Source organism: Lucilia sericata, unplaced genomic scaffold (assembly GCF_015586225.1).
Source record: "Lucilia sericata isolate MDLA Ls3-8-SP2 unplaced genomic scaffold, ASM1558622v1 Contig000841F_arrow, whole genome shotgun sequence".
NCBI classification, from domain to species: Eukaryota; Metazoa; Arthropoda; class Insecta; order Diptera; family Calliphoridae; genus Lucilia; species Lucilia sericata.
Genome location: NW_023994833.1, coordinates 40,417 through 64,065, shown reverse-complemented (window position 1 = coordinate 64,065; position 23,649 = coordinate 40,417). Strand labels below are relative to the sequence as shown.

At 33.3% G+C, this 23,649-nt stretch overlaps 1 protein-coding gene across 1 annotated transcript in view; it reads left to right on the top strand.

The window, feature by feature from the left end:
* Window positions 1-13,386, top strand: part of LOC119608479 (protein PFC0760c-like) — a 126,732-nt gene extending 113,346 nt beyond the window's left edge. Inside the window, exon 4 of the mRNA XM_037962920.1 lies at window positions 10,800-13,386. Within this exon, the coding sequence (XP_037818848.1) occupies window positions 11,230-13,386 (2,157 nt within the window). The 5' untranslated portion in view covers window positions 10,800-11,229. The remainder of the gene's footprint in view (window positions 1-10,799) is intronic.
* The last annotated feature ends 10,263 nt before the right edge of the window (window positions 13,387-23,649 follow it).

Below are 23,649 nucleotides of genomic sequence, written 5' to 3'. Positions count from 1 at the left end.
TTTCCCCTAATATATAAATATAAGTAAGAAAGTTTCCTTTTGAAAGAAAAAACTTGAGTAAATAATGGCTTAAAAAATTTCTAATTACCCTTAATTGTGTTTTACTTAAAACCCGTATATCCTGGTAGAAAATACACAAACACAAAATTAATTTAGTAAAATGATAAGTCTAAATAAAAAACTCCCACACATGTAATTAATACTAAATTCTATAACAAATTTATATGTAGAAAGAAGTAAGGATGTGTGTGTGTGAGTGAGTGTGTGTATGTCCCAGTCCTGCTATTATCTGCCCAGCAGCTTAGCAAGAAAAAGGGAATCCCTTTTGTATAGTATTTTTCACAAATATCTAACATTGCTTAAAATTAACTTTTATAACTCCTACCATAGTCTAGTCCATAGTCTATAGTCTATAGTCCAGTCCATAGTCTATAGTCTATAGTCCAGTCTATAGTCTAGTCTATAGTCTAGTCTATAGTCTAGTCTATAGTCTAGTCTATAGTCTAGTCTATAGTCTAGTCTATAGTCTAGTCTATAGTCTAGTCTATAGTCTAGTCTATAGTCTAGTCTATAGTCTAGTCTATAGTCTAGTCTATAGTCTAGTCTATAGTCTAGTCTATGTCTAGTCTATAGTCTAGTCTATAGTCTAGTCTATAGTCTAGTCTATAGTCTAGTCTATAGTCTAGTCTATAGTCTAGTCTATAGTCTAGTCTATAGTCTAGTCTATAGTCTAGTCTATAGTCTAGTCTATAGTCTAGTCTATAGTCTCTATAGTCTAGTCTATAGTCTAGTCTATAGTCTAGTCTATAGTCTAGTCTATAGTCTAGTCTATAGTCTAGTCTATAGTCTAGTCTATAGTCTAGTCTATAGTCTAGTCTATAGTCTAGTCTATAGTCTAGTCTATAGTCTAGTCTATAGCCTAGTCTATAGTCTAGTCTATAGTCTAGTCTATAGTCTAGTCTATAGTCTAGTCTATAGTCTATAGTCTAGTCTATAGTCTAGTTATAGTCTAGTCTATAGTCTAGTCTATAGTCTAGTCAATAGTCTAGTCTATAGTCTAGTCTATAGTCTAGTCTATAGTCTAGTCTATAGTCTAGTCTATAGTCTAGTCTATAGTCTAGTCTATAGTCCAGTCTATAGTCTAGTCTATAGTCTAGTCTATAGTCTAGTCTATAGTCTAGTCTATAGTCTAGTCTATAGTCTAGTCTATAGTCTAGTCTATAGTCTAGTCTATAGTCTAGTCTATAGTCTAGTCTATAGTCTAGTCTATAGTCTAGTCTATAGTCTAGTCTATAGTCTAGTCTATAGTCTAGTCTATAGTCTAGTCTATAGTCTAGTCTATAGTCTAGTCTATAGTCTAGTCTATAGTCTAGTCTATAGTCTAGTCTATAGTCTAGTCTATAGTCTAGTCTATAGTCTAGTCTATAGTCTTGTCTATAGTCTAGTCTATAGTCTAGTCTATAGTCTAGTCTATAGTCTAGTCTATAGTCTAGTCTATAGTCTAGTCTATAGTCTAGTCTATAGTCTAGTCTATAGTCTAGTCTATAGTCTAGTCTATAGTCTAGTCTATAGTCTAGTCTATAGTCTAGTCTATAGTCTAGTCTATAGTCTAGTCTATAGTCTAGTCTATAGTCTAGTCTATAGTCTAGTCTATAGTCTAGTCTATAGTCTAGTCTATAGTCTAGTCTATAGTCTAGTCTATAGTCTATAGTCTAGTCTATAGTCTAGTCTAGTCTATAGTCTAGTTTATAGTCTAGTCTATAGTCTAGTCTATAGTCTAGTCTATAGTCTAGTCTATAGTCTAGTCTATAGTCTAGTCTATAGTCTAGTCTATAGTCTAGTCTATAGTCTAGTCTATAGTCTAGTCTATAGTCTAGTCTATAGTCTAGTCTATAGTCTAGTCTATAGTCTAGTCTAGTCTAGTCTATAGTCTAGTCTATAGTCTAGTCTATAGTCTAGTCTATAGTCTAGTCTATAGTCTAGTCTATAGTCTAGTCTATAGTCTAGTCTATAGTCTAGTCTATAGTCTAGTCTATAGTCTAGTCTATAGTCTAGTCTATAGTCTAGTCTATAGTCTAGTCTATAGTCTAGTCTATAGTCTAGTCTATAGTCTAGTCTATAGTCTAGTCTATAGTCTAGTCTATAGTCTAGTCATAGTCTAGTCTATAGTCTAGTCTATAGTCTAGTCTATAGTCTAGTCTATAGTCTAGTCTATAGTCTAGTCTATAGTCTAGTCTATATTCTAGTCTATAGTCTAGTCTATAGTCTAGTCTATAGTCTAGTCTAGTCTATAGTCTAGTCTATAGTCTAGTCTATAGTCTAGTCTATAGTCTAGTCTATAGTCTAGTCTGTAGTCTAGTCTATAGTCTAGTCTATAGTCTAGTCTATAGTCTAGTCTATACTCTAGTCTATAGTCTAGTCTATAGTCTAGTATTCTAGTCGTCTATAGTCTAGTCTATAGTCTAGTCTATAGTTTAGTCTAGTCTATAGTCTAGTCTATAGTCTAGTCTATAGTCTAGTCTATAGTATAGTCTATAGTCTAGTCTATAGTCTAGTCTATAGTCTAGTCTATAGTCTAGTCTATAGTCTAGTCTATAGTCTAGTCTATAGTCTAGTCTATAGTCTATAGTCTAGTCTATAGTCTAGTCTATAGTCTAGTCTATAGTCTAGTCTATAGTCTAGTCTATAGTCTAGTCTATAGTCTAGTCTATGGTCTGGTCTATAGTCTAGTCTATAGTCTAGTCTATAGTCTAGTCTATAGTCTAGTCTATAGTCTAGTCTATAGTCTAGTCTATATTCTAGTCTATAGTCTAGTCTATAGTCTAGTCTATAGTCTAGTCTATAGTCTAGTCTATAGTCTAGTCTATAGTCTAGTCTATAGTCTAATCTATAGTCTAGTCTATAGACTAGTCTATAGTCTAGTCTAGTCTATACTCTATATTCTAGTCTATAGTCTAGTCTATACTCTATTCTAGTCTATAGTCTAGTTTATAGTCTGGTCTATAGTCTAGTATATAGTCTGGTGTTTAGCCTTGTCTATAGTCCCATCCAAAGGATCTATCAGTCTATAGGAGCGCTTTTCAAAATTCTCTTTAAATTTGCAATAAGGTAATTAAGCTGAAAGAACCCTATGCTATTCGTATAGCTATCCCGAACTGCTGGGATTTTAAATAGACACATGCTTACGTATAGCCATCAAACGAAAAATGTGTGAAGGCATAATTAAAGCCTTTCTTTTTCCTTTCATTGTTGATTTTTTCATTTTTTTTTTTTTTTTTTCGTAAAGCTTGTCATTATTTTTTTTACTTTTCTATATTAAATATACAAATTCCTGCTGCGGTGTATAATTATTAAGTATGTGCATGTGTACATGGTAACCTTTATTTTTTGGGGTTTTTATTCATTTTTTGTGTTCTTTTGAAGTGTAAAGGAAAGGCAAGTTCAAAACATAAGCTACTAATTTATTGTTGTTTAATATTGTTTGTTTAATTTTATTTTATAGCAGACATTTGAGGAAGAACAATTTGCTAGTAAAACAAAAGTGTTCAGTTGGTGCACAATGGGATAGAATTGGTCTTCTTTCTATGAAAATTAGCATTAGCATACATATATTTATAGATTTCTCTTTTGACTAGTTTATGAAGAAGTCATATGGGCAAGTAAGTATGCATATGAATTAAATATAGTCTAGAGAGCTCTTTAAGCTACTTTTCGCTACTTATTCATTGGCGTTTTCCTTCACTATTTTAGCAGTACTCAACACGTTTGCTATACTTAAAGAAGTCATTAGTATGTATGTGTGTAAAAACTGTTGGTAGCATGCGATTAAGTAAACTGACAAAACTCAAAGAACTCAAGAACTTGTATAAATATATATTGTACTTAAAAGTAATGCAGACGGTATAATGTAAACCATTGTGCAGCGATGAGCTTATTAAAGTGAAATTGTTATATTTCATTTGTTTTAATACGGAAATATATTTGTTAAAATAACTATTCTTTCGTAAGACTAAAATTGAAATGTACATGAACCACTGTTCAAAGGATTTAAGCTCTTTCATATTTAATTACTTTAAAATTTACTCACATACGCCTTTTTAACGTTTATTTTTAATTAATTATTATTTTGTTGTTTTGTTTTCTGTTGTTTTTCTAGCTTGAGGACATATTAAAATATTTTTAATTATTTAAAAAATACATGTGTATGCATTATAAACAAATTGATGAAATTATTTTTGCTTTATTTTTATCAAAATATACAAAAAAAAAAAAAAATCGTTAATATTTGTATGATTTTTGGAATACAAAACAATTTTCACCGCCCAAAATAGTCTTTCAGAGGTTAAATAACTGGGTTAAAAATAAACAAGTAAGAAATTATAGTCGGGCGAGGCCGACCATATAATACCCTACATCTGTTACAAAAAAATCTTATTTAGTTTACATAATAAAACATTTTAGTTGAATTGTACCTTGCCTCAGATATACTTAAGCCATTTATTGTTGAATAAAATTATGGACATTTAAGTCGAATTTTGAAAGGGGCTTTGAATAGGGGCTATGGTCAAATGAGACCCTATAATTAAAAAATTCATGAGGGTCATAAAGGCTAGTATAGAACTTGGTTTTGCAGCTTTTTGTCGAGATACGAGTATATTAAACATAATATGAACTTCAAAGTCCGGTTCAGTTGTATGGGGGCTAGGTGTAATAATGGACCGATGTTAACCATTTTCAATAGACTTCGTCTCTGGTACCATAGAAGATCGTGTGCCAAATTTCATTGTACTATCTTTAAAATTGCGACCTGTAGTTTGATTGCAAGGTTTATATGGACGGATGGACAGACAGACAGACGGACGGACGGACGGACATAGCTCAATCGACTCAGAAAATGACTTTACATTGATAAATTGCACTGCTTTTATTAACGACTTTTTATATTGTGTGCTGCGCAGACATACAAGCCGATACCAAATGATCGGCGGCGGCGGCTTATTATAGAAATTATCGACGGCGGCTAAATTGTCGGCTCAATTTAACTTTTTCTTCAGAAATTTAACTTATGAGCGTCTGTTATATAGAAACCTATCTCTATATAGGATTTTTCTGCAAAAAATGGACATGATTACAGTAGTTATCACTATTTTAATATTAGCACAATATTGTGTGGCAACTCTTTTCAATTAGCCATAATAATTTAAAATAGTGGCAACTCGGCTTAGCTTTTGAGTCGAAAGAAGTCGGCGGCGGCGCTGCTTGAAAGATATTACCGGCGGCCAGCCGCCTCCGATTTCAGCCGTCTCGGCTTGTATCTCTGGTGCTGCGTCTCTTCATGTGTGTGCAAAGCTTACTGCTTTGCCTGTGCTGCTGCGGTTTATTGTGATCATTTAAGTTTTTTTGTGATTTTGATTTTGAAAATATGATTTTATAAGTTCACAGTTTTTGTTCTTTATGACAAGATCGAGAGAGTTCACAATTTTTGTTCTTTATGACAAGAGCTACAAATTTGCTTAAAACAATAAATCAACATTCCGAACTATTTGCAAGATATGAGCCTGAGAAATGATCACTTTATTGCGAAAATAACACCGAGGCCCCAAATCTTTGCGGACACATAGAGACTTTGCATGACTTTGTATAAAACTGGGAGACATGTGTCGTTTTTTGTTCTTTTATCAATGATTTTATTTTTTCATGTTGCACTGTATAATACAACATGTTTTGTTGGTTGGTATATAAGATTCGGCTTAGCCCTGTATATACATGTATATAAAATTTTTACATTTCAAAGTCTTCCCAAAAAGAATTAGCTGATTATGTGAAAAAGAAACATATCTGTGGTTTACATATGTCTACAGACAAAAGAAATTTTATGTTATGTTAGATAATTTTTTTATTTGAATATGTTGTTGGTCCTTTGTAGGGTTTTATTTTTTGTTTTTCTTTGCGAAACCATTTCAAGGTTTGTTTACGTAAAGGATTCTTATGAAAATTTGCTATATGTTTAGTCCTTTTTTGCACTCTTTTTAAGGGTTTTTATGGTTTCTTTATAACACTTTATTTTGCTTTTTGTTGCTTTTACAACTGGGAGGATTAGTTTAATTTAAAAATATTGATATTTTTATTTAATTTTAGTTAAAATGTTTTGCTAAATAACAAAACAATGAAGATTAAGTATATACTGTTTTAGAAGTAGCAAATGTAAGGACAATGCTTAAGGGAATAATTAGGAAATTTTACAAATTTAGGCACTGCTTAATAATAATAATTTAAAAGCTTTAAAATCTAAGATTGTCGGATGGAGAATATGTGTAAGGATATTAAAGCGCTATAATTTTATCTACAAAAATCCTATTTAAGATTATGTGATTTCGATATAAAAATTAAAACTTAAAATTAAATTACATACCTGATTCTAAAGGAACTTAAAAGATCTTTATTTTATTATCTAAAAAAAAAGCTTTTACAAACACCTAATTACATATTTCTATAGTTGGTCAACATACATATAGGTTGACCCTTTTTCTCATGTATTGTCAACACAAAATGTATAGACTTCATTTTAAGAAATGATTGAAGCTGGATTCTTTTCAAAGATATTAAGAATTTTTTTAATTTTGCCATAAAATTTTTAACCCCATTGCTTGTGACATTTCCTTAAAAATGTCAATTTTATTTTGTGTTAATTTATTTTAAAAAATACTTTCCTTTTTTGCTTACAACTCTTTACATTACACAAACAATAAACTGTAGGTAAGTCAGCATTTCCTAAAAAAATTTTGCAAATGAATGACCTTAAAACTAGAAAAAAATATTGAAAATAAAAATTTTTAAGTTGAACGAAGGAAAAATGTCTCATACTAGATTTTTTGTATTTTATAGATTTGTCCTTTTTTTTCCAACCGTAATCCATTTGTTCCACATCAATAAATAATCTACTAATAGATTTACTTAAAATGGAAGGAATGGTGGTTATTTGATTTAACATTAGATTGATTCATGAAACATTAATCTCAACTGATATATTTTGCAGAAAAAAAAACTTTTTTTAAGCATGATCCGATATTTAAAATCCTCCTTCCAATGAAAACACACTAACTTTTACTGCTAGTTTAGCTTGTTGGATGTGTAGAATTTACAGTATGCGCTCAATCACAAGTTTACTGCACCATCAGTTATTGAAAATAGTGGTCTTAGATAACACTGGAAGATCCCTCTTCTCATCAAGTTCTTGTCAGCCTTATGACTCAACCGGATGTACTCATTCCTAATATTCTTTATGGCTTTGTTTTCCTTAGAAGCGATAACGTAATCATTGCTGACCGGGTCATTCACATTACCATACTAGTCTTCCGGTATTTTATATGTCGGATTACTGAAATCATCCCTGTATATGTTCCTTGTAAATTGCAACATGATCCTCGGGCCCTATTCTTCCTTCAGCTTTTAGATTATTTTACGCTGTTAGTAGTTACATTGATCTATTAATAGATTTGAATACAGTCTGAAAGAGATATGGCTGGGCTTTGTTACAGTATTTTGGATGACGGGGGCTTTTTCCGTATTGGGTATATTTTCAACGTTAAAATTTTACTTGTCAAAAAAGAATAGTTAAGCATGACTCCGTATTATCTTCTGCCTTATTCTCCTGTACCCGCAGATAGCCCTTTCGATCGTCAATAGAATGGGTAAGCTTCCACTTTGTGTTGTCATTTGATGATTCAGAGTCGGTACCATTACTATTCTTTAAACTAGAATTGAACTAGAATGAACTAGAAAAAACTGAACTAGAACTGAACTAGAACTGAACTAGAACTGAACTAGAACTGAACTAGAACTGAACTAGAACTGAACTAGAACTGAACTAGAACTGAACTAGAACTGAACTAGAACTGAACTAGAACTGAACTAGAACTGACTAGAACTGAACTAGAACTGAACTAGAACTGAACTAGAACTGAACTAGAATGAACTAGAACTGAACTAGAACTGAACTAGAACTGAACTAGAACTGAACTAGAACTGAACTAGAACTGAACTAGAACTGAACTAGAACTGAACTAGAACTGAACTAGAACTGAACTAGAACTGAACTAGAACTGAACTAAACTGACTAGAACTGAACTAGAACTGAACTAGAACTGAACTAGAACTGAACTAGAACTGAACTAGAACTGAACTAGAACTGAACTAGAACTGAACTAGAACTGAACTAGAACTGAACTAGAACTGAACTAGAACTGAACTAGAACTGAACTAGAACTGAACTAGAACTGAACTAGAACTGAACTAAACTGACTAGAACTGAACTAGAACTGAACTAGAACTGAACTAGAACTGAACTAGAACTGAACTAGAACTGAACTAGAACTGAACTAGAACTGAACTAGAACTGAACTAGAACTGAACTAGAACTGAACTAGAACTGAACTAGAACTGAACTAGAACTGAACTAGAACTGAACTAGAACTGAACTAGAACTGAACTAGAACTGAACTAGAACTGAACTAGAACTGAACTAGAACGAACTGAACTAGAACTGAACTAGAACTGAACTAGAACTGAACTAGAACTGAACTAGAACTGAACTAGAACTGAACTAGAACTGAACTAGAACTGAACTAGAACTGAACTAGAACTGAACTAGAACTGAACTAGAACTGAACTAGAACTGAACTAGAACTGAACTAGAACTGAACTAGAACTGAACTAGAACTGAACTAGAACTGAACTAGAACTGAACTAGAACTGAACTAGAACTGAACTAGAACTGAACTAGAACTGAACTAGAACTGAACTAGAACTGAACTAGAACTGAACTAGAACTGAACTAGAACTGAACTAGAACTGAACTAGAACTGAACTAGAACTGAACTAGAACTGAACTAGAACTGAACTAGAACTGAACTAGAACTGAACTAGAACTGAACTAGAACTGAACTAGAACTGAACTAGAACTGAACTAGAACTGAACTAGAACTGAACTAGAACTGAACTAGAACTGAACTAGAACTGAACTAGAACTGAACTAGAACTGAACTAGAACTGAACTAGAACTGAACTAGAACTGAACTAGAACTGAACTAGAACTGAACTAGAACTGAACTAGAACTGAACTAGAACTGAACTAGAACTGAACTAGAACTGAACTAGAACTGAACTAGAACTGAACTAGACTGAACTAGAACTGACTAGAACTGAACTAGAACTGAACTAGAACTGAACTAGAACTGAACTAGAACTGAACTAGAACTGAACTAGAACTGAACTAGAACTGAACTAGAACTGAACTAGAACTGAACTAGAACTGAACTAGACTGAACTAGAACTGAACTAGAACTGAACTAGAACTGAACTAGAACTGAACTAGAACTGAACTAGAACTGAACTAGAACTAGAACTGAACTAGAACTGAACTAGAACTGAACTAGAACTGAACTAGAACTGAACTAGAACTGAACTAGAACTGAACTAGAACTGAACTAGAACTGAACTAGAACTGAACTAGAACTGAACTAGAACTGAACTAGAACTGAACTAGAACTGAACTAGAACTGAACTAGAACTGAACTAGAACTGAACTAGAACTGAACTAGAACTGAACTAGAACTGAACTAGAACTGAACTAGAACTGAACTAGAACTGAACTAGAACTGAACTAGAACTGAACTAGAACTGAACGAACTGAACTAGAACTAAACTAGAACTGAACTAGAACTGAACTAGAACTGAACTAGAACTGAACTAGAACTGAACTAGAACTGAACTAGAACTGAACTAGAACTGAACTAGAACTGAACTAGAACTGAACTAGAACTGAACTAGAACTGAACTAGAACTGAACTAGAACTGAACTAGAACTGAACTAGAACTGAACGAACTGAACTAGAACTGAACTAGAACTGAACTAGAACTGAACTAGAACTGAACTAGAACTGAACTAGAACTGAACTAGAACTGAACTAGAACTGAACTAGAACTGAACTAGAACTGAACTAGAACTGACTAGAACTGAACTAGAACTGAACTAGAACTGAACTAGAACTGAACTAGAACTGAAATAGAACTGAACTAGAACTGAACTAGAACTGAACTAAACTGAACTAGAGAACTGAACTGAACTGACTAGAACTGAACAGAACGAACTAGAAACTAGAACTGAACTAGAATTAGAACTGACAGAACGACTGAACGATCTAGAACTAACTAAAACTAGAAATAAAACAAACAGACTAGAACTGAACTAGAACTGAAGATATATAGAACCCAAACCATGAACTTAATTATAGAATTAGAATTGAATATAACTATAACCTGACTCTGAACTAGAACTTGAACAACTAGAACCAACTTTCGTGAATAGGAGAGAATAGAACTAAGGTATATAGCCCATAAAAGTTTTTATACCTCACCTCGGGGGATATATACTATATGTAGTTTTATTCTGTTTGTAATTTCCACAATATAATATTTCCGACCTATAAGTGTACATATATTCTGATCCTTTAATAGCGAAGTCGATAAGTTATGTCCGTCTGTCTGTCGTATGTCGTCTGTGTAGTGTTGAAATCAATATTCTGAAGATACCAGATATCTTCGATATCTTTTATCTCGCAGACATGCTTTCGATAGGTTTGCTATTTAAAATCATCAAAATGACTATTCAAAGTCAAAGCTATTTCCTATGAAAATTAGTTTATACATATTAATAATGTACTTTAAGAATTACTAAAATTCCAAATACCTAAGCCTATTTTAAAAATCGTAATTAATTTATATTTTATTATTTATTCCAGATTAAATTGCTGCAAGAAAAAAATAATAAAGAACATAAAAATTCATGACCCACCAACAACATGTGGTTGCAACATGAAAATAAAGCATTAAAATTTCATAATAATTCATAGTTTTTCGTTGAAAAGGAAAAAATCTAAAAACAAATGTGGCGCCATGTTAAGGATGATTTATGAAAAAACCAACAATAATAAAGTAAAACATTTTATTAAAATATTATTTAATTATTATGAGACCACAGTGAAATTGAAACGTTTAAAAATTCAAAGGTAGTCTCAATAAGAGAAAAATTAAATAAAGTATATTGCCGCAAAAAAGTAATAAAATTTAAATAAAATAACGGAAACGTTTTTAACAAAAGAATTTTACAAAATTTATGTCATTCCTTTCTATTCTGTGCTTAAGAGAAATAAAAAACTTGAAAAACAAACGATGCTGGCTATTAATATTATTATGAATTTAGCAAAAATTATGCTTATCTTTAATGGCCTTAATGTGTCACTGAACAATGTAGATGCCACCATTAGCCCCAGCTCCCTTGCCATGTCCAGCAGCAGCAGCAGCAGCACAACGAAAGACCATAAAGAGGAAATAATGGATGAGGAGCAGCCGAATAAGCTGGGACAGTCGGTGGCGGTGGATGTCATAGATGTTTTAAATATACGACATGAACGTTCCAAACAACGCAGACATTCCACCTTAACCGAAAAGGAGCAACAGCTGCATCTGCCACAACCAAAACAGCAGCTACATTTAACAAGAACATTATATGAAAACAATCCAGGGAATAAGGAATTACATTTACAACACAAAGTTGATGAACAAAAGGCTGTTGATGGCACGAACATTGATGGTGATGATGATGATAATGAGCACCAGCAAATCCCATTGATGGCTGAAACAGAATTGAACGAGTTTTCACAAAAATTTCATTCATCGATTAGCAATGAAGAAAGTGCTGCTGGTCCAAATGAACATTCGAAAAAACTAGTTGCAGATGGTCATGTTGATGTAAATGACATTGATGTTGTTAACAATGTTACTGAACATTTGAATAATGTAAATGATGCAATTGTTACCAAAGATAGCAGCAGTAGCAGTAACAGTGGTACCAGCAATATTCATAGCTTGTTTGAGGCCACTGCGGCAACACATCATTTAACACCTTCTGCACCATTTCCCACCACAACCCTAAAAACTGTGACTCACAAAATACGAAAATTGCATAAAAAGAAAATTGTTGAGAGTTTGCGACAATTGAATATTGACAAATTCAATACAAATGGTGGTCATTTGACCAAAAATCATCATCGCAGTTTGCTAGAAGCAGAACAACTACAACAGCAAGCTCAGTGGCAGGATACAAATAAAATTTCTCATAAAGCAGACGAGAGTCAGCAGCAGCAGCAAGAGCATCTGAAACAAACAACAACTGTTGCCAGCATAGATGCCAACAGTAGACATCAAATGGCCAAGGAGGAGGAGGAGGAGTACAACGACGAAGCTGATATGATTACAAATGATATTGACACAAATGAAAGTGTAAACGATAGTGATTTACCAGATATAATGGATAAAGATGATGCTGGTGATGGCGATGATAATGATGATGATGATAAAGAAGATGATAATGACAATGATGATAATTTGTCGGATGTATTCTATCAAAATGATGAGAATGTTTCAAATGTCAATGATGATGAGGATGATAATGATGACGTTGATGAATTATATGTCACCACCCACCCCACACTTTTGGATGACAAATTCGATAAGCAATTTAAAAACTTCTCCTCTGAATTCATTAAAGACATTGATAATAATGTGGATTTGGAAGATAACGAAACAGAAAATGAAAATTTATTAACTTCCTGGCATGAAATAAAAGATTTGAAATTTAAACCATTAAATTTATCCAGCAACTCTTTAAATAATCTTCTAAATAACTCTACAGAGGATGCCTTGAATTCAACATCCACCACAGAATTTCCCTATGATTTTCCCTTCTCCTCGGAAGATCATTCTTTTGAACCGCTACTCTCGGCCAGCACTAGCCAAGGTGGTATACAATTCGAACATCAACAATCACAATTCTATGAAAAAGAAGAAATAAACTTCAATGACTCGTTCGATTTAACACAAGATGATGCCTCAGCTTCTAAAGATCTTATAATGGATGAAGCCGTTATGGAAGATGGAGATGCTGACAGCGGTCATGCTAATGGTTTTCCTTTAAGTAGTCTCGATGAGTCGGACTCTGAAACAGATACCGAAACTGAGGGCATTTCAGATGTGGCTGCTGATGATGAGACCAATCATTTTCTGGAAGGTGTTGTGGATGCTGCCAATTCGGAAGAAATTTACGATTGGGATGAAATATCGCGTAGTAATCGTCGTGATTTAATGCATGGTCGTGACGTGGTGACGAAATTTTTGCAAATTGTCGAAACTCAGCATTCGCTCGGTTCGAATTGTGAGGCCGGTACATCGTTGAATTTGGGCGAGGGCGTAGTTGATCGTTATGCACAGGATCGTTTTCGTATCGAAGCTGAAGTGGCTGTTAATCGTGCCAATATGTTGACCAGGTAAGTGGTTTTTGATAAAAAATATAATATTTAGGATATTTAATTAACAAAATAAACTTTGTTAACATGTGATTATGTTGTTCATTAATTTGTTTTGGTTTAAAACCTACATATACCAAAATGTACTAATTTGTTATGGATTTAATTAAAGTGTATTTTAGTTACCACTAACTCTGCTATAAAGTTTATTATTTCAATTAGGTTTTACAGAGTGAACTATAATAATTCTGCCAAGTAAAATAAGTAAATGAAAACGGTTGTATGGGGGCTACGCGAAGTATCGGACCAATTTAAACCATTTTCAATAGGCTTCGTTCTTGGGTCAAAAGAAAAGTATGTGCCAAAATTTTATCAAATTATCTTGAAAATTTAGATCTGTATAGTGCGCCCAAGGTTTACATGGATACACAGACGGACAGACGGACATAGCTTAATCGACACAGAAAGTGATTCTAAGCTGTTTGGTATACTTTAATACTTATCCACTTCATATACATATGTACCTCCGATAGACTTCTAAGTATAACATAGACTTAAAGTCCTATTGGTCATCATTTACCTCTTCACTTTCCATACCCGGAAATTCTGTTAGAATATGTCGTAAGACCTCGGAGTCTACGGAGAGTATCTTCAAAATCTATACAACTCGTTGAAATTGTCGATAGATTCTTAGAACTAGGTCCTTAAGATCCACCTCGTCTTTTGATATTAGTTTTATACTTGTTGCAACTAGGGATGCCAAACGGGAATTCCCGATTCCCGAAAATCCCGGGATTTTCGGGATTTGAAAGTACCGAAAACCGGGATTTTAAAAAATGAAATCCCGGGAAATTTCGGGATTTTAAAATCCCGAATTTTTAAGTATTTTTCCGCTATTTTATACATTATAAAGTACTAAATAAGAGAATTTAAAAAGTTTTTGGACTTAAGATGACTCTACTAACTTACAAGCTGAAATATCAAAAAAAAGTAAGAGTGCTATATTCGGCTATGCCGAATATGCTTTTCTATAAACATCAGGGTGATATTACTCATCAAATTTACTGATAGGACCTTATATGAGAGGTAGGGTGAATCATTGACCGTTTTTATAAAATTTTTCATAATTTTTTTAGACCAATTTTGGTTCATACACTTTCCGGTAGGAAGATTTACGTTCCTATAAAAGTTTCTTAGCTTTTGGCGAGTAAGAAACTTACTTATCTCAAATTTCATCTCTACACTCGTACTTGTAAGCCAGTAATGAGCGTTAAAGTATTTATCTGGATGGGACCTTATGTAGGGGTAGGGTCACTTATGGACCGAAACACATAAAACTTGGTAGAGAGATTTTGACTCGCATGAAACATATGTGTATCGAATTTCATCGCTATACTCGTATTTTTAAGCCAGTAATGAGCGTTAAAGTTATTTTTTTAACGGGACCTTATATGGGGGTAGGGTCAATTATGAACCGACCCACATAAAATTTGGTAGAGAGGTTTTGGCTCGTCAGGGATTTACGCATATAAAATTTCATTGCTATACTAAATAGGCATAGATACTATCGGATATATAAAAATAACAAGTACGAAATTATAGGCGGGCGAGGCCGACCATATAACCCCATACACCAGTTATGAGAGTAAAATGTAATTTAGTTTTCATAATAAAAGTATACCTCGCCTCCGATATATTCTAGCACTTTATTGTTAAAAAACTATTTTTCTGAAATATGCTTGGGGGAAGGACGCCATCATATGAGTCGATCCTCATAAAATTTGGAGGGCGAATTTACGGTTACATAAAATGTTTTATGCTGAATTTCATTGCGACAGTTCTCTTTTTAAGCGAATTGTGGACACTAATTCTTTTTTAAAGCTGTGTTTTGTATGGGGGCTCGGATCAAAAGCCCGATCATTTCAAATTTCATCAGCGTATTTTAGGAGAGTATAAAACAAAAGCACTACTCCGGAGAAACCCAATATACCATCCCTACTAAGGGTATAAAAAGGGCAATAAATAGGCATTGATACTATCGGATATCTATAATGGAAATCAACCTGTCAATAAGATGGCGAGAAGATAATTCCCTTGGTTAGTAAACACGGGATATAAGGTGGAGGAGATATAGGTGCGGTACAGGTGCTCTATGTAGCCTCGTATGGATCCCCATTACACATACTATTTAAATATTATTTGGAAACCATTGTAAATTTGGATATCATGGGTATTATTTCAGGTTTTTATTCTACTATTCAGTGCCTGGGATGGAAAGATTTTTATTCTAAGTATGTACTTTGAATTAATTTGTTTTTCTTTTCACAAAATGCTTATTGGAAAGTAAACACCTACTAAGAGTATTCATATTGCAATATGAAATAAAACATTTTATTTTTGTCGGTAAATTATTAAGATTTTTTGAATTTTTTTTATATTTTTCGGGATTTCTAAATCCCGGATCCCGATATCGGGATTCCGGGATTTATTTAAAAATCCCGAATCCCGGGATTTCTAAAAACCAGTCCCGATTGGCATCCCTAGTTGCAACAGATTTTCTTGATTATAATTTAAACTCAGCTTTGTTAAAAAGCCTTCTAACAAGAAGTCGAAGTGCTTTACGTGAATATCTGCCGTGTTGACCTTGTTTTACGGACGTTATCTTACAGCCACAGGGTGAGCTGATTAGACGACTTATCACCGCATCTTGCACGCAGTTGGCAAATTTTTTACATGGTTCTGCCGGTTCATGTACAAGCACTTTGCTCAAGTACTCGAGCTCAGACCATGGCTGCCCCGTTGCAAAAACAACCACGCATATTCTGTTCATTCGGCAACAGCACCTAAACACGTAGTCGGTAGACCGAAATACGAATTCATGAAATAAAATGTTCTCATTCACAGAGAACACACTGTGGTAAATCTGATATGAACAGTCTTTACAATAACCGGGATAAGACAAAGTCCGAAACCCTGAGTGCTACCGCTTCGCGAGGTAGCAGATTATGTGGTTCTCTGGTTCGACCGCATGTCAAATCATTCCAAGGAAAGACCGAGAATACATTTGATTATCACCAGTTTATAGTTCAGGCAGTCCCGGCTACCAATACTAAAAGTATTGGCAGCACCACTTTCCCCCGGGATTGAAGTAGCACCAAGTTAAGGGAACAAGGTAACAAGTCCCCGGGGCAACAGCCTTCTAAGAGTTGCAAATCGAAATAGTTTGTTGATGTTTTCATGGATCAATTTCACGAATGTCTCGGACGATATTATTCATAATGGTTCGCTTCTGGATTATTTGCATATCTTCGGTCTGTAACAGCAACTCACAGCTTTAGTGCGTCCATTTGACATTCACCAATGATCAACTTTTGATGAACTGTATAACGGAAAAAGCATATTTTCCAAAAATACTGAGTTCCTCGGATATTGCAGTTTTTGCAATGCGAGGGGTAATTTAGAGAAGTAATTAAACTGACGGTCTGATCAGGTGCATTAGGAACCGGTGACCTGCAGAGTATTATTTTGGAATTTGTCTTGTACCGTTATTAGAAAGGTGCCATCGGGGTCCGCGTGTTGATTGTGGTTGAAACACAAATCGCGTGAGTGGAATTTTGGTTTAAAGATTGAAGCACGGTGAAATTAATTTTTCGTGATAAGTTCGATGCTATTGCCGATACAACATGATCCCTCAAGCAGTGACTGTGAGACTAAATATTAGAGATGAGCTGATATCAAAAGAGTTGGATATAGAATGAATCAGGGTATGCGTAGCTAACCCAATAGCATACCCTAGTGAATGTATCGTATGTTTTTCTTAATGAATGTGTTGCATAAAAGAGTTGCGTGATGCCCGGTACCCTATTCCTATGTTATCGATAAATTTTCCTTCTATATCAGGGTATATTCAAGGTTTACTTTGTCCACACCAGACTTACCGCAGTATGTCAACTGTGAGTAAGGATTGAAGTATTCGTTTAATGTTGGATATCGTTCTTAGGTCCATTAAAGGTGCCGTTCCATCAGTCTGTTTGCGGATTGTCGTCGAGAAATGCTTCAGATATGGTCTGAAGATTGCCGAATATTAAGCAATAAAAATTTGTCACCTTTGATATGTATGAGAACTATAGGCATGAAATGGGGTCTTATATCCACCGACAGCCAGAAGGCAATTAGGGCGATATCAGGTGATAGAATTAAATCAAAGACCGTATTGGATTATAAGAAAGCTTTAACTGAATACTCTCTCAGAGGTAAGGTTTACATCATATTTGTACCAGGACACTCGGGAGTAGTCGGCAACGAAAGGGCAAATGTAATAGATTTAAAGAGAAGGGAGCTCGAGATAGTTAACCTGATGAACGCAAAACCATTCGACGCAACAAAATATGGGTAAGAGAATCCCATAAGGCCTCTTGGAATAATGAAATGGTGGGTAGAAAGATCCTATGGGGTGACCCTGCTGAGAACAAGACGAGAAATCTCCTCAAGTTAGTATGATGGTACGTATTCTGAGTGGACACACAGGATTACGAGCACATCTATACAAAATTGGCCGTGCGGATTCAGACGAATGTAGACCATGTGGCCATTTTCTCATGAAAATGAGCGCACAATAGGCTCGATAGTGGCCTAGGTGTATTTCTTCGGATTTGATTTACTATACATCCTCCTATCAACCTAACCTAACCTAACCTAACCTTACCTAAGGGGCAGTAATGAGTCGTCTCTAACTCATCCTGTTATTGCAAATATACCCATTTTGCAAATTAATGTATAAATTAGAAATTTGTGCACATTATTATTTGTAACCCTGTACAAATGTTACACTCTTCTATATGGAATTTTTTTTATAAAGTTCATTTAATGTCTCTTAAGCTAATACATTTCTTTATTGTTCACAACACTTTACTGTTGGCACTTTAATTAATGTCAGTTGTCCAAATAGGTTTTTTTCTTACAAAAAGAAGAAAAAATATATAAATAAAACAATACTACTTACAAATTCATCACAACTTGACATGTTTCCAAAGTAAAAAACAAAAACAACACATTTCATATTACATACATGTACTATGTCATGGAATATGTTAAATTTATGTCTAACTTTTGTATGGGAGTGATGGTCCTTAAGTCATATATAGTATAAAAATAAATTTTTCTAATTTATTTTATGTAATGCACATTAACTAAATTAAGATACAAACAGTAAAAATAACAAGTTTATAAAAAAAAAAACAACAACTTAGAACAAAAAGGAAAAAGAAAGGAAAGTTGTATGTATTATCCAAAATTAGCTAAGGATACTATTACTAGAATTAGCACTATATCAACAGCATAGTATCATATGGAAGTGCTTATCTACAGAGCAGCTGTGGGTATTTTTGGAAACCAATATATGGGTGTTGATTAAGTTGCTGTTTTACACTTGTTGAAAAAAATGTCCTAAGGCACAGCCATTTAAGAATATGCTTATATTAGTTAAGATGTGTATTTCCCATCACTGTTATATGTATGTATAGGTTTGTGTGTATGTTTAAAAATTAGAGTTTGCTGGAGTGCTTGATTTTCCTTTTTCCAGTTTTTTCTTTCATTTTTATTGGGGGGGTATGTGACACATGCTACTTAAGTATTTAGGAAACATTAGAGACTCAATTAGGCAAAGTTATTTCCTATTGACAATATTTATGCAAATAATCTTAAAGACATGATACTTACTTACAATACTCTGACACAAGCACTTATGTACACACACATACACTTTATGTGAATTTTGACATGTTTATGTTTTTAAATAAACTCAAACATTACTCATTCTCATTAATTTGGGATAATCTTGTTACTTTGTGTCAGAGCAACTCATAAACAACAGAAAAGCAACGGAAACGGAAGTGCGTCTTATGTATGAATGTAACAATGTATCCATGCTTATGTTTTAATGCGAGGGTGTGTATGTTATTTATTTCCATAACATTGTTATATCTGCCCAGCAGTTTTGGAAGTAGTCAATGTGGATCTAGAATCAAATCTACAACCAGAGTTAAAATTCTTATATCGATACCTCCGCCTGGAATTGCAGGGTTGTTTTTATTTCTTTTTTTCATCATACACATTTTCATAATAGCTCACGTGTGTAGGAAAATATAAAACACAATTTGTTTATTTTTTATATTTATTAATTTATACCTACTTGTTGTTTTATAGAGCTGCAGTAAAAAACAAAAGTTTAAATTTTTTATTCAGCTGTATCGAAGTTTTTGTACTTACTACTTAAAGTATACTCTATCTGAACTGTATGATAACAAATCTTAACTGATTAAATTAAATTTCAACAAGTGAGAGTGTTATATTCGGCTGTGCCGAATCTCATATACCCACCATCAAACCGTATGCCGTAAAAGGAATGCTCCCCTATAAACATCAGGGTGATATTACTCATCAAATTTACTGAAGAGGACTTAATATAAGAGGTAGGGTTAATTATTGACCGTTTTTCATAAAATTGTTCATAAATTTGTTTAGACCGATTTTCTATGTTCCTGACACTTTTCGCATGAAATTCGGTGGGCAGATTTACTTTCCTATAAAAGTTTCTTATATCAAATTTCATAACTGTATACGTATTTTCAAGTCAACAATGATCGCTAAAGTAATTTTCTGAAGCGGACCCTATATGCGGGTAGGATATATTATGGATCGATCCTCAATAAATTTGGTAGAGAGATTTTAACTTGTATAAAACTTATGTATGTCGGATTTTATCGCTATACTCGTATTTTTAAGTCAGTAATGAGCGATAAAGTAATTTTTTGAAGGGGACCTTATATGGGGGTAGGGTCAATTATGGACCGCTCCTCAGATTTTGGTTTGCATGGAACTTATGCATGTTGAATTTCATTGTATTTTTATAACTTATAACTTATGTGAGTCGAATTTCATCGCTATTTTCGTATTTTAAATGCAGTAATGAGCGTTATAGCAATTTTCCGAAGGGGACCTTATATGGGGGGTCAATTATGGACCGATCCTCATAAAATTTGGTAGGGAGATTTTTGATCATATGAAACTTATTTATGTCGAATTTCATCGCTATACTCGTATTTTTAAAACAGATATGCCCGTTAAAGTTGTTTTTCGGGGGTCCACTTGTACTGGGGCTATACGAAAACGTAGACCGATATTGCCCATTTTCAATACCAAACAAACTTTACCTATGGAGAATATTTGTAGAAAATGTCAACCCTCTAGCTTATCCCGTTCATACTCTATCGTGCTTTCAACAGACAGACAGACGGACGGGCATGGCTAGATCGTCTTAGAATTTAATAAGGACCCAGAATATATATACTTTTGGGGGTCTATGACCAATATTTCGATGTGTTACAAACGGAATGACAAAATCAATATACCCCCCATCTTTTTTGATGGTGGGTATAAAAACGAAACGATTTGAAATTTACGAAAGTACTTGATAGTAGGGATTCAAGATGGAAAATTAAATTTAGGCCTTTTTAGGGAATTTTCGGTTGGATTTAAACTCAAATGCAAACTTGATTTCAGATAAAAATAAGATAGATATTAAATTAATCCCAAAATAGGCTTGATTTGAGAACGAATTGTACTTGATTTAATTAACTAATATTCATTAGAATGTCCCAAAACATGTTGAGAAAAATGTTTCTATAATCTCTCGATTATGAGTTTTAGTCCTTATAAAATAACATAAAGGACCAATATATATATATATATATATATATATATATATATATATATATATATATATATATATATATATATATATATATATATATATTTTTATATATATATATTTTTTTTTTTTTTTTTAAATTTTTCTACTGTTAATTTAACAAACTGTTAATGTAACAAATATAATAATAAAATCAATATAACCACCATTTTTTTATGTGGTGGTTATAAACATGAAAATTTGAGCACTTGTAACATATTTGTAACTTTAGACAGCAAATTATTTAAAAGCTACAAAGTTGAGTATTGATATTGATACCTTAAGTGCTGCTGCAAAATTGTCAGAATTTAATTAAATTTACAATTTTAACAACTCTATACAAAAAGGGGTTAAAAAAGGATAATATATTACTTTATTTAGAACTAACATACGCTCTAAGTGTGTATTTAATATTACAAATTAATTTTGTCTTATTGTGGGTTTTCGCTTCCTTTCAATAGATAAGAAATAAAAGGGTGGATTTGATTTTAAAAAGGCAATTAATATATATATATGAATGTGTATTAAAAAAAAGCAAAAATATTAAGAAGACATTTTTATCTTATCAAAAGGAAAGAAAATAATTGAGCTTTTATAGGTACACACCATCAAATTGCCTGAAGGTATGACAAAGTTAATAAACATAGAGATTTCCTTCGGGCTGAAACATTCTAATTTGTTATTTAAATATGCCATTTAAACTTTACTTTCAAGTGCTTCTAAATTAGACGTATACTTAATATTTGTAATATCAATAAATTATTAACACGTATACGTACCGGTGTCCTTAATAAAAGTCGTGTAATTTTTTTCTGCTGTACCGAATCTTATATATACAAACCGTATGCCACAAACGAATGCTCTCCTATAAACATCAGGGTAATATTACTCATCAAATTAACTAAAGAGAATCTTATATGAGAGGTCGACACTTTCCGCATGAAATTCGGTAGGAAGATTTACGTTCCTATAAAAGTTTCTTATATCATTCATTCATTTCAACTCTACACTTATTTTTAAGTGAGCAATGATCGTTAAAGTAATTTTCTGAAGGGGACCCTATATGCGGTAGGATCAATTATGCACCGATCCTCAATAAATTTGGATTTTAACTCATATAAAACATATGTGTGTCGAATTTCATCGCTTTACTCGCATTTTTAACATAATTAAGTTTTTAAGTCATTTTCTGAAGGGGAGCTTATATGGGGGTCAATCATTTGCAGATTCTCACAGAAGTCCGTAAAGAGATTTAGGCTCGTAAGACACTTACTTATGTCGAATTTCATCTCTATAATCGTACATTTAAGCCGGTAATGAGCGTTAAAGTAATTATCTGAAGGGGACCTTATGGACCGATCCACATAAAATTTGTTAGAGAGATTTTGCTCATAAGAATGCTCGAATTTTTAAGACAGTAATTAGCGTTAAAGTCATTTTCTAAAGAGGACCTTGTATGGGCGGTAGAGTCAATTATGGACCGATCCACATAAAATTTGGTAGAGTTTATTTTGCTCATAAGAGATTTACTTATGTCATATTTCACACAATTTTTAAGCCAGTAAAGAGCGTTAAAGTCATTTTTTAAAGGGCCTTATATGTGGGGTATTATGTCGAATTTCCTGGCTATACTCGTACTTTTAAAACAGATATGAGCGTTAAAGAAGCTTTTTTGGGGGGTCCACTAAAGGCTATAAAGGCTATCCGAAAATGTGGACCGATATTGCCCTTTTTCAATACCAAACAAATTTTAGCTGTAGAGAATATTTGTGGAAAATTTCAACCATCTAGCTCATTCCGTTCGGACTCCATCGTGCTTTCAACAGATATACAGATAGACAGACAGACAGACAGACAGACTGACAGACAGACAGACAGACAGACAGACAGACAGACAGACAGACAGACTGACAGACAGACGGACATGGCTAGATTGTCTTAGAATTTAATAAGTACCCAGAATATATATACTTTTGTGGGTGTATAACCAATATTTCGATGTGTTACAAAGAAAATAAGTATGAAATTTTATTGTTCAAAATTTCTTTGTGATAAGAGCTTCAACTTTTCCTCAGTTTGCAAGATATGAGCCTAAGAAAATTATCACTTTTTTGCAAAAAGACACCGAGGCCCCAAATCTTTGGGGACACATAGAAAAAGTGCATGATTTTGGGCAAAACTGGGAGACATGAGTATTTTTTTCTTTTGGGCTTTTATCACTTACCGGTGTCCGTACATGTTTAAAATAATCAACTATTATAATTAAAGTTGTAAATATTTTTACATAGTAAACAGTTTTACTAAATTATTAACAAAATAATACCGAAAAATAGGATAAAAGTTTGGTTGTGGGCATGGTCGTCATGAAATTGTATAAGATTGTGGTATAAATTTTAAAAATACTTCGTAAAATTGACTCATAGTTTTTCACTTAAATTTATATATTTATAAATTTTCTAAATTAAAGTAGGCGTGTTCTTATTATAGCCACGCCTACTTATTTGAAGCATTTTGATCTTATGAGACTTGATTCAATTTGTG